This window comes from Tachysurus vachellii, chromosome 13 (assembly GCF_030014155.1).
Source record: "Tachysurus vachellii isolate PV-2020 chromosome 13, HZAU_Pvac_v1, whole genome shotgun sequence".
Lineage (NCBI taxonomy): Eukaryota > Metazoa > Chordata > Actinopteri > Siluriformes > Bagridae > Tachysurus > Tachysurus vachellii.
Genome location: NC_083472.1, coordinates 13,027,993 through 13,040,924, shown reverse-complemented (window position 1 = coordinate 13,040,924; position 12,932 = coordinate 13,027,993). Strand labels below are relative to the sequence as shown.

The 12,932-nt window shown below is 41.8% G+C and overlaps 1 protein-coding gene across 8 annotated transcripts in view; it reads left to right on the top strand.

The window, feature by feature from the left end:
• Window positions 1-1,822: 1,822 nt before the first annotated feature.
• Window positions 1,823-12,932, top strand: part of atp11c (ATPase phospholipid transporting 11C) — a 61,147-nt gene continuing 50,037 nt past the window's right edge. For 6 of the 8 annotated variants that reach the window (XM_060885527.1, XM_060885526.1, XM_060885525.1 and 3 more), the window contains exon 1: window positions 1,823-2,356. In XM_060885527.1, coding sequence (XP_060741510.1) covers window positions 2,330-2,356 — 27 coding nt within the window. In that variant the 5' untranslated portion in view covers window positions 1,823-2,329. The remainder of the gene's footprint in view (window positions 2,357-12,932) is intronic. The other 2 variants (XM_060885529.1, XM_060885528.1) reach the window with 1 other exon arrangement.

Below are 12,932 nucleotides of genomic sequence, written 5' to 3'. Positions count from 1 at the left end.
ATGATGCATAAGGACATACTGGAGTCACTGGTGTTGTAACATTCTATAAAACAGAACAGAAAAGAATTAAATAAAATAAAACTGAAAAAAAAAAGAATAGAATTTTGTTAAATAAGTCATAAATAAGTCTATCATTTATTAGTAGATGATGATAAACTGTAAAAGGTCTACTTTAAACGTACCAGAGTTACAGGCAAATCACCTTGTCAGCCTATTAACTTATTGACATATTAGATTACAAATATGAAAATTCATTTTGCACAGCAGTTGTTTGTCCTGCTTTGTCCTGTGAAGGGTTGTGCCCAGAGTCCCCTTGCCTTCCAAGGTGACAGTCCCAGAATTGATGTATATCTAAGGCTTAGATATACATCAATTCTGGGACTGTCACATAATAGAGTAACCACACGGGGGCGCCATAACCAAACCTATTCACTGATCGAACACACTTCCTTGATTATAAACACGACTCTCACAGCTTGTATTTCTGGATACACGACTTTTCCTCTATCAGTAACAAAAAGATCAGTTCGAACAGGTTTTTCTTTCCCCTGAAGCAGTGTTGGAACTGTGGGAAGGTCAGACTAATAATATATACTGTATGGTAGACTAAATCTACCTGCTAACCTACCTAAATAAAGCTGCAGAATAATAGGTGTAAATAATTAATGTTTGTTTCATTGGAAGACATCAGTACTGCTTTTATTATACCAGCTACTGATAATATAGAGTCTATAGAGGTATATAGAGGGCTATATAGAGGTATAGGGCTATTATTCAATTCACAACTCACTGCTTTATTTGTCTATTTCATTTTTTTTGTATGAATTATGTGTTAAAAAAAATCGTGATATCTGTTTTATTCATAAATCTTATTCCATTCTGCATGCAAATAGTGGACTTTTTAATCTGTCCTGTCAGATTAATTCATGCTATTGTTTTATTGTACTTTATTCCTCTTTATTTATGTCTGTACCTAACTCACAAACTGCTGGAACCAAATTCCTTCTGTGTGTCAAAACACTTGGCCAATAAACCTGATTCTCACTCTCACATCTTCTACCGCTTATCCGAACTACCTCGGGTCACGGGGAGCCTGTGCCTATCTCAGGCGTCATTGGGCATCAAGGCAGGATACACCCTGGACGGAGTGCCAACCCATCGCAGGGCGCACACACACACACACACACACACACACGCACTACGGACAGAGATGCCAATCAACCTACCATGCATGTCTTTGGACCGGGGGAGGAAACCGGAGTACCCGGAGGAAACCCCCGAGGCACGGGGAGAACATGCAAACTCCACACACACAAGGTGGAGGCGGGAATCGAACCTGGAGGTGTGAGGCGAACGTGCTAACCACTAAGCCACCGTGCCCCCCTAAACCTGATTCTGATTCTGATTCTTTATTAGTTAACATATGCTGTAAATCTGGGCATACAATTATGTATTGAACTTTTTCCTATTACATACAGTATTTTATTTATTGATCAGTAATAGACTTCACTTTATCCTGACCACAAAAAAAATAGGTATTCTATTCTTTAATAAAAAAAGAATCATGCACTTTATAAAAAAACACCTTAAAAACAACTGACAAATACGGTGTTAATATTAAACAAGGATGCACGATAAAAACAAAGATAGATTCCACAGTCGTTACATTAATTGGACTGTTTACACCTGCAATGTTTGTTATACAGCCTGAGAGAGCTTAAAAACTACATTTCCCAAGAAGCATTACGTAATAACGTTGCACGGTGGGCGGGGCTTATTGTTGCGTAGCGGCTCTTGCGTGGTGTGGAGTAAAATATTTGTTTGACAGGGCATCAGGACATCAGAGAGAGGAGGCGGTGGGCGGCATGTAAGGGCAAGAGACGGGTCATCCTCAGCGATTAAACTACTGACACTTTATTTTTAAAGATAAAACCCGTTTATCTGTAATCCTTTGCACTACCGTACAGCGTGAAGGGTTTTTTTTTGGTGAAGCTCAGCAACAGGGCGCGCGCACACACACACACACACGATGCCGCTGAACACACGGAGGCTCCCGCCACTAGCACCAGCGCCTCGCCGCTAACTGCGGAACACAAACCGAAATGCGAATGGTGACAGGAAGAACAAGTGGAATAGAGAACAAACCATGTAGCTTCCCCACCGCGTCCCGCACAGACAGAACACAACAGAACACAGATAGCTAGCCGAAAGCTAACCGGCGTTAATTGGCGTCATACATGCAAAGTTACTGTAGCTAGAGCAAGTAGCCTGAAACAAAAAGAACCGCGTTATTTTACACAGCAGGTGCCAAAGAAGACAGGAATCGAGTATGTTACGGAGAAGGTTAAATCGTCTGGTAAGTACAGCTTAACATCTATAACGAACACACAGTAGGGTTCGTTATTAGTGTTGCGTTTGTTTATCTTCTGCTCTGTTAGAGCTTCGGCGCGCGAGCTCAATGTTGTCGTTTTCTTCTTTAACTTCCTGCTAATATTTTTTGCTGACTGGTTTTTATCACCGCGGCTCGTCTGGCTGACGAGTACAAAGGAGTGTATAAATTGTGTAAAGGATATAAACGCACGGCTAGTCACAAGTCAGGAAGAGTGGAGGAGCGGTGATATTACCGCGCACGATAACACGGGAACTTCCTCCTGAGCGCATAAAAAAAAAGCTGCTTTACTTCTCCAGAACGCTCAATAACGTCATGTTTATGCGTACAGCACATCCTCTTAGGGCTGAGTTAACACTCCTGGTGTTACACTGACACACGTGTAGGTTCAGGAGTCACTATGGATTCTGCTGTGTGAAGATCATCCTGCTGCCAGTCCACTGAAATCTATCCAGACAAATCTGATTATTTCTAAGAGCTGCAGTTCCGGCTGACTTGAATCTAAGACTACTTTAGTGTTGCAGTCTTACTCCTTTGAATCCGAGAATTGGTTCCCTAATGACCCTCATTAGATGGGAAGTGCTTGGCGAGATCATGCAGCTCAGACAGCATGCATTATAAATAATTATTCTGTTTAGCTGGTTGTCAGCACATGGCACTACTCTACTGTTTGGAGGCAAGCTGACAAGCCCGAATCTCCTGCGTCTACACGAAGCACGAGTTGTTTCAGCCTTCGGTTTTAAGCGTCAGCAAATGTTCTCGCAGATAATGATGAAGTCATTATTAAAGTCATAAATTGGCTTTCTGTAGACGCCTTAAAGGAGGTCGAACAAGTTTATTATATAAAGCGTTCATTCAGCTGCTTCTTTCACCATAGGATCACAATTCATCCAGGATGGATTTGAGGACACATGTTGACTGAAACGGGTGTTTTGGAGGGCAATTTTTCCTGCTTTCCTTCCCATCACATACAGTGAGCCTCCATCAGAGGAAACCGCTGTCTGCCCTCTTCCTTATACATGAACTCAAAGATCTACATGAATTATGGCTCCTGGGCACAGATAACTGTGGCATCATTGGGATTCGAATTCGCAAGTTGACTGCTTTTTGTTGCACCACACAAGAGCCTGTCCTAGTAGCAATTTAGATGATAACTGTGATGAATTTATCTCACCCCCAAATCTTTAGTGCAGGTGTAAAACTTTGTAACTCTCGAAGACAATCGGCCAAACCTGAGCAAATCGCAATAAATGACATGCAAACTGGTTTACTGGAGTACATTGCAGAAACTTTGGCTTCATCCCAAATGATGTACTTCACACTCTGCACTTATACTATGCACTATGTACCCTAATTTACACTAAATATTTATTTTAATTATTATTTGGAAGTAAGTTGTTTCCAACTGGAAGGTCGTTGGCCATCTTTATCATCAGCACTTGTCAGCACACAGCTCCGCCCCTTTTCACTGCACAAGCAAAGCTGTGACTGTTCAGTGCACAAAGTGTCCAACATTCGACAAGTCACCAATTTTGGAAGTCACTCTAGCGCTGGCACACAGTAAAGCCATGACTTGCTGAATAAGCAGAGCTGAAGAACCTGCCAAAGTAGGGACAAGTGATACCCCAAAGTGTCTTATAGTCACATTCACTTCTCTATAGAGCTCCTCTGGTGTTTTAACCGCAATGCCTGGATTTAGTCACGTGTAATTTATTACATAGGTGATGTACTGAAGATTGACCCATTGCATTACTGGAGGCATTGTTACATTTTACTGCTGCACCGAACAGTTTTTCTCCCTCTGTAGTCTGCATGTAGTCACTGTTGACCGTGTGACAGGAACCATGAGCTGGATGATGATTACATTATTCACTCGGACCCTTTATTCGGGATTTCTTTGTAGTAGGTCAACATATTTGTCCTGCGTCCACTGCTGTATTGACGTGTGACTCTGCTTCCTCGAATAGGATTTCTAAAGTTATTGTTATGCATGATGGATTTCTGGATCCATCACTCTCAGTAATATTTCTCTCCTTTATATATAAAGTTTATCCCTCTGGAGGTTATTGCTACTTTCCGCTTACCTTGACAGCTCGGAACAACGTCTTTTTCAGCGCCTTTGCTTTCGAACGTCCAAAGTGGGGGGGAAATTTGGACTCCATGTTGGTCTTTTGTTATCAACAAGCAAGCTGGCTTACTATGATGAGAGCTATATGTATTATGCCCTCCTCAAACCAACCTATGCTCGCTTGTTGACTGGTTTAAAGCAAATACTTGTGTATATACAGCAAAACGTATTTAAAGGTTGTTGTTAAAAACACTGCACCGAGTAGTAGGTAGGGTCTAATTCACTGCACTGTAAATGTTTTTAATCATCGTGCGAGTCTTACATACATCTGTGGCATTTATTCTGTAAGGTAATGAATTCTAACAGCAAATAAACTTTTGAAGAAACAGTTCACTCACATTTGCCGTGTTTAACAGCAATTTATGTCTGTTGTTTTTCAAACCCTTAGGGTACAGAGAGGGGGAAAAAAACCTAATGGTGACCTTTATCTCAAGAGTGCAAGACTTGTGTGGGTCTTTCTAGCCTCTTCCGGAAAGGAGAACAGGTTTACTGACGTTATCTTAAGTGAGGCCTACATTAGATGTGGGCATTAGAGCCAACATTTAGTCTTATTTTACTACTACACCTTGCACTGTTTTGTAGCACCACTGTCTGTAGTGCCAGCCTCAGTTAATACCATTAATTATTCAGTCCCTCCAGGATTTCTTTTTTTTTGTGGCCAAAAATGCTTGATTTTGCTGTAGCTTAACGTTTGTCCTGTTCCTTGCAGAGCTCGAATTAAAATACGTTTTGTGATGTCACACAACACACCCTAGCCCAAATCTGTGAAAATTCTGCCTTAATTCTTGTGGAGTTTGCTTGAAGTTGCTTGTATTTATTTTTGTAATTACAAAGCCTCAAAATCCATGAGGGACTGATTAATAGTCTCCTTAACACATTCTCGCTTCAGTGGTAACGATGTACAGGGACGTGTACAGCTGATGTCCTGTGGTGATACAGTGACACGGTGAAACTTTCCGTAAGGTGATGTTTATTCTTGAAAGACACTCTATTGTTTTTTGTACCATCATAAGCTGTGGGGTTTACAGAACAACTCTATAAACACATTTGATTAAAAAATCTGCTGCATCTGATAAAAGGCACTTAGACTTGCACAACATTAAACATGCCCATAAACAGCACTTGCGTACAGTACAGAGAAATTCTCGCTCGTATATTTACATCACAGGAATCTGGAGTCCAAGTGCAGCTCAGTGATGATGCAGCATGTCGGGTTTAGGATGTCAAAAAGCATTTGAGGGACCGATAACATATTTTCGTTTGAATTTGATCCTGCGCTCTGACCCCAACTACCAGCTAACTGGGATATGTGAAGGAAGAATTTCACTGTACTAAGGCTTCTTCTGTACATGACAGCATACATGCCTGTAGAAGACTAAGAGTCAACTAGTAAGTATTCAAATTCTCAGACAAACTGCTGAGGTATTGCAGAGAGCATTTTATTTCATTGTAAACAGTCTTCCAATCTTTAAATAGGAAACAGTATAAACGTGCCTATTTTATACGATCAAGATTTCAAATGATCAAGAAGTGTCATACTACTGAATTGCTATATTGCCAAGACGTTTCGGTCACAGCCTTGCTCACTTGCTGATTAAGCAGTATTTACACGTTTCTCCTTCTCTTATTTCTACACTTATTACATCCACCGCAAGTGTTCCACCAAATAAATCACAACTGGAAAGCGATGTCCCGGCTTCCATTAGCTCTCCGTGATGAGATGTGCCATTAAACCCACAGTCTTGGGAAACCTATTAAGGTATATGCCAAGTGGTAGAACTGCTATAATGTGCACTAGAGGTGCTATCTCTTGTAGTCAGTGTTATCACGTGGACTGGGTGGAGACCAGACAGAAGTGCTGTAGCATTGTGTTTAGACCGATAAAGCATTTCACATGTGAGGTGAAATTGGTGCACTGCTCTCGATGCTTTTATACTTGTTTTTGGTTAATAGTGGTGTGTGTTTCTCTCTGGCTGGTGAACGTTAGGGAATGTCAGGCAAATTGTTCACAGGTTCGCCGACACGTGCCTATCAGACTCGGCTTCACTGAGCCACAGTTTGCTTCCAAATGAGAAGCTTCACATTTGTGCACTTAAAAATCAAATCTCTCTTCCTCCCTCTGTGTAGAAAGAGTGAGTGAGAGAGCGAGCGAGATCCTTGACACTTGCCTCAGTTTATAGTGGAGTCAGAAGTTGGCAAGTCCAGAGCTCTTCTTGCTGCATTAAACGCAGGCTTTTGAAGTGAACCCTTGAGGAGATCTGAAGACGGAGGTGACTGTTAACAGTGACCAGAACCAAAAAAAAAAAACAAGCAGACTGCAGACCTTTGATGTGTGTGGGAGCAATTTACTGGGATTCATCCGTTTTGTAATTTACTTCCCTCACGCTATTGTAATACTCAACACCCTAATGCATGTTTTTTTACCCCCTCAGCTTTTGAAGGCTTTTTACAAGTTCTTCAGTGTGTTACGGCATGTCCTGCTTCTTCTCTTTCAAGTCTTCCTCCACTTTTACTAGCTCTCACCTTCCTTATTGCTGTTGCAGGATTAAGCGTGATAGGATCTGCTAGCATAAAAACCTGTTACTCGGGTAATTTGAGTCAGCCCACGTAGGACATCATAAACAAACATACACTACACCATTCCCTGTCTTGGAGAAGTCTGAGTGACTCTGGGTTGTGCATGTTAGCCTCAGGGCTCTCCACACTCTGCTAATACCACTAATACCTCCGATATTGCCACCTGCCCTGTGATGTTGTAATAATCGCTGCTCGTTTCCGGATGAAAGCGGCCCAGTGAAACTGGACTGATGTAAAGCGAGCGTGTCTGTACTGTTTCTGCTCTCGAGTGAACCCACAATTCTGTCCTTTGTAACCGTGTTCTCTCGAGCACTCCAGCGGTTGCTTGTTTTGCAGGATGTTAAAGCAAACAGAAATCTGAAGCACGGTTCTGTATCAGATTGCTCTCCTGTAGTGGGACTTTGGGATTATTCTTGTTCCCATAATAGCCCCAGTCCACCTGTCCGGGGCAAAAGTTAAACCGATGACAGTATTGAGAGAGCAGCAGGGCTCGCGGGTGAGGCAGGATAGACGGGGATAAGCAGAGGGATAAGCAGAGTCCCAGTACTCCCTGTGATTTATCAGTCCTGTTTCATCCAGAGAGCTGCGTATCGATTAGAGCCGCGCTCTGCTTTCCCGCCATTTCCCACACACACACACCAACACCACATCCCCCACGCTTTCCTTATAACTGGCAGTTAGACAGAAACGCTTACACCGACTTTTACCCCGTCTGTCTTTCTTTACGGAGTGAAATCGCAGCAGACTTTGATCCTCTATACCACGCAGGCAACAAGCACAGACAGAGAGACAACAAGTATCACTGCAACTGCCGTATCATTCCAGACTTTTCAGGAGACTGCGACAGTGAAATAGGAACGCGGTGGAGCACTGGGTGCTTCGGGTGTGTCTGGGATTTTGTCCATCTCTATCTAAAGAAAAGGCTGATTTCCCTGAGTTTGTAGCGCTGAATAATTTAACCGGCTTTCTTTTAAAATTCTCCCCACAATGCTTTTCCTTTCCAGAACTCACGTTGCCCAAGATGCATTTGTGCCGTGTTTATATAAAGCCTCGTCCCGAGGTTCCCTTTGCCGTGCTCCGGCTCCCAGCAGCACTCTGAGAGCACTCACATAGACATGTGAAGAGGATGATGAAAGGAGAGGGGGAGAGAGGGAGAGAGGGGGAGAGAGAGAGGTATTTTTTTTGATACTGAAAGCCAATATTACTGCATCCATTTAAAAATAAAAAAAAATAAAAAATAAAAAAAAAAAAAGCTTGTGTAATTGCAGATGATGCCGTATGGACAGCTGTATATTTCAAATGGCCGTATATATTTTTTTTTTATGGCTTCTACTACGCAACGTGGGATAATTAACTGAACAGTAATTACAGTCAGGGTTGTTGCTTGCATAATAAAAGATAATGACATCAGAAGTCTTAGAGCTGAGATGCAGTTTTTGTTTTTCAAGCCTGTCAGCATTTTTTTTAAAAGCTCTATATCAGGCAGCTAGTACAGCTAAAGTCGAGAGGGCCAAAATTGTATCTTCCTCTCCCTGTAAATGGGACGGAAGCCATAATGCAGTCAAACAGATGAAGTTAGTCCTAGACACATTGTAGTAAAGGAGACACTGCAACAGGAACTTGATCTCAGGCTCCACCAGAACAGGAACAAAAGTGTGCCATTATAGAGTAAAAAAAAAGTGTGTGTATGTGTATATGTATGTATGTATGTATGTATGTATGTATGTGTGTGTATATATATATATATATATATATAATGTATATGTGTGTATATATGTGTATATATATATTTTTTGTGTGTTCTAGCATCTAAAAATGAAACAATGTCTTTATTACTTTTTTACTCTTTATTACTTTATTACTCTTTATTACTAACTTTATTATTATTAGGAGTTCGATTGTGTGTGTGTGTGTGGGGTTTGCATATTCTCCCCGTGCTTCAGGGGTTTCCTTTGACTACTCCAGTTTCTTCCTGTAGTCTGTAGACATGAGTTGTAGACTGATTGGGCTCTCAAATTGTTTATACTGTCTGTGTGTGTCTGTGATTGTGCTTTGTAATGGGTTCTGATTCCCCTAGAAGAGACTCCAAGTTCCCCACAACTCTGTCAAGGAATGAATTGAATTAGTGCACAGGTATTTATTTATTTTTTTTATTTGTTTACTTGTTTTAACTTTGTATGAACTTTCCTGTTCATACGACAGAGTTGGTTAGGCTCTGGATTCACTGTGCAAGTCTGTATATCAAACAAAGACATTCATCATTTTAAAGTAGATATTTGTCACTATTGCTCATAGTATGTGAGGGGGAAAAAACACACTTCCTCCTTTGATAGTGTTGTTCTCTTTATCAGTAATAAATGGGATAGGCTACAGGGATTAAAAAAAGAAGAAAAAAGAACCTGCATTGTGGAAAACACAAATTTCCCCAAGTCTGTAAGGTTTAGTATTAATGGTGAGTTACAGAGCTCATGGTCACACATCACACTGAGACACCACTATAACATTCAGTCTTAAATTTTGCTTTCTTGATTCACACACACACAGTACGTAGTAGCACATTGTAACACACACTGTACGTAGAAGCTGTGTACCATGACCCTAACACGCTTGTGCTGCAGTTGCGACGCTCACGTCACTTCTGCCACAAATTCTGGACTGCTTTCAGGTAATCATGCGGCGATTATAAATTACAGAGCATCATCTCTGTGGAACTTGTTTGTTTCCTACTTTTGAATGAGCAAAAAAAGCCGTTTTCTCTTTTCTCTTCACCATTGAATGCCTCCTGCTCAGTGTTTGCATATTTACTCAAGCCTGTCTGAGACAGAGTGAAAGAGCGCTTTAAAGGGCATGATTCATTCACACTGACTCGGCAGCCCGAACCCAGAAAACATGACGTGTGCTGAAGGTAGGTGTCCCAGCGATAGGAGGATTACAGCCATTGAAATCTCACACTGAATTTTTTTTTATAGGTTTGCTAAGTGAATGGCACGTAACAAAACCTTCTTACTTTCTTCAAGAACTTTGTCCAAGTCCACTTTGGCCAGGATGAGATGATACACACAGTGTGCAGGGGAGGAAACCCAGCGCACTATTCCTCTGTCCGTTTTGGCTACAGTTTGCAAGTTCTTAAGGTGTGGTCAACTTAAGTGTTGTGTTTGCTCTCACAGCACAAAGGCTTCCTGTTATTTTGTCTACTTCAGGTTTTCCAAAGTCTTTCAGCACTCGGACGTTCCAGCGCAGTCTGACCGAGCTGTGAGGTGAAAGCCTCCCAGTGACCAACACGCACAATAAACACATTTCAGCCCAAAAGCTCCAGCAGCTCTGATGTAAATGAAATGTTCTTTTTTTTTGGTGACAAATAGTAGACGATATTGCTTCTTGTCTCATTCTGTTCCAAGTTACACGAGAGCACATTGCTGCACAGGAAAGGCTGCGTAACACCGTTTCTCACTTTGTTTCTGAGAAACGGACACTATAAATGAAGAGCAGGCCACAGCATGTCACGCCTGCTGTCGCTGCGCTCTTGCTGCTTCTCAATACACGACACGCTGCTGCTATTTAAACACACTTTTTATCTGCACTACCGTGACGACACCTTCAACAGGCGCAAAGGAACAATGTTTCACGCAATATGGCAGAGTTGGACATAGTGACAAGCTGAACAACCACTGACAAGTGGTTACTGCCGGTGATCTTTATGGTGCTAAATGTCACATCTTCACGGCTTACAGAGGGGATAAATAATAGATCGAGGCGAAATATCGAGGCTCTTCCAGATCTTCCCCAGGGAGCTCGCCGCACAGCCAGCATCCCCTTGGCAAGTTTAGTGCTGCAGATAAAGCCGCTTCTTGACACAGTCCCAGCTCTGACCATAAGGGTGCTTTTATACACCTCATTCTTCGCCCCTGGCACCTCAAATTTCTGCTGATAAAACGTTTCTCTTTCCTGCCAAAGCAGAAATCTGATTTCCTAGTCAGGGAAGCGGCATTTGTGACATGCATCTATTAATTATATCTCAAGAAAGAAGATCTGAGACCTTTCAGGACATTTCAGATTTTTTTTTTTTTTTTTTTTTTTTGCTGAAACACATGAGGGATTCAGACCTGGTGATGTGTGTGTTGTCCTGAAACGGGGAACATGAATACTTATTTATGCAATTTCTCCTCGGATCAGTTCACTTTACCACAACAAAATGTGTGTGTGAGTCACATGTGAGTAAACAGAGTGCGGCTCTTTTTTAGGACAAAATTGTTTAAATTCACCTGTTTTTGGAGAAGAGCCATTAAAGGTTATTTTAAAAAGGCTGGCCATTTGCTTTCTCACCACAAGCTAACCGCATCAGAGTTTATTTGCGATTGTTTTGGTACGGATCCAAAATCAAATGCAGCATTCCAAACCAAGGGAGAAAACTCACCCGGCTCTAAAACAAACACGTCAATGTGTCAGGTCTGTAAGCTCTCTTTAGACAACACCAAAGAGCCTTTAGAGTAGAGCTGCTGCTCCTCCCCGAGTCTCCAGGATGCACCCTGAAGCCGATTCAAGATTCCATCTTCTGTTGGATAAGGAATGTTTCTGGATCTCTGGTAGGAGCTGAAATCTGTGGCTGAGTGTAGAGACGTATGTATTGACCACCTTAACCTGCTGCACTGCAGGAAAAATGTCCGAAAATTGTATAAATGAATGAAAGCGTGGTAGCCTTTATCCTCCTTTCTCTTTGGCAGACATTTTGTTAGTTTAATTGTAATTGAGGCAAACATTGATAGAATGTCATGTGGAACTCATTCAGGGCTGAACTGCTCATACTGACTTTTACAAATGTAATTGATACGCAGCTGAACTGACTGACTGCATCTAAGTACCTCTCTAATAGAGTTCAGCAAACCGGCACTCGCCATACTAACCCTATTAAACCTGCCGTTTGAGCTCGCTTGCTTTTTTGGTCCCAGGCTGCTCCACACTACAAGTCAGAGCTTAAATAAAGAACTTCTGTGGCTATTTTTATCCATGCATTGATCATTCTTTTTCTCTTCCCGCTCTTAATTACAAGGTGCCTTTTAGTGCAGCGAGAGCCTTGTGAACCCGGCAGTCTGTGCCTCGCGCTGCGACTTCATATCCTGAGTAAGCAAACGAACATGCAAACCATGCAGTGTGATATTTTGGGCTTTCCGTTTGCAACAGTGCCTTGTGTTGCAGTGGTGAAGGTGGAGTTCAGTCAGTAGTGCATAGTTCATGATTAGTCTTAGCAGCATGATGGCAGAACATCATCGCTCGGAGATGTCCACGAGCTCCTCATCGACCTGGACACCGTAGCTCAGCTTGTTTTCCTGCTCGCTTTACCCATATGCTTCAAGTGCTGAGCTGACATGTTTGGAGAAAAGGTGAAATGCGGTACGCAGGATTTTTTTGTGATCAGAAGGCAAAGATTTTGTCATGATCTCATTTTGCTGGGCTACAACTCGAGCAGAGTAACTAATCAGTCCACATCTCTACACCAAGCGACAGGAGACACTTAACTATGTAAAGACAACAGATCGACTGACTGCTTGAATCTGACTGCAAACCATCGTAAATGGATTATGAGTGTGACATTACACATGGACCGTTTTATGCAGAATCACATATCAATGAAGACTAGACTCTATCAGATCCTTTCTGTGCAGTAAGCAGTTGTAATTATGACGTTTAAGTCTATTTGGTCAGAGCAAGACGAAGGCGTGACTTCTTATTAACTTGTACAAATATGTACAAACAACAATGTACATCATAAACAAAGCGTTTTTCTTCTGTAGGTGTTTAGTGCTTTATGTCTATACCAAACACATAATAACTGAAATCAAC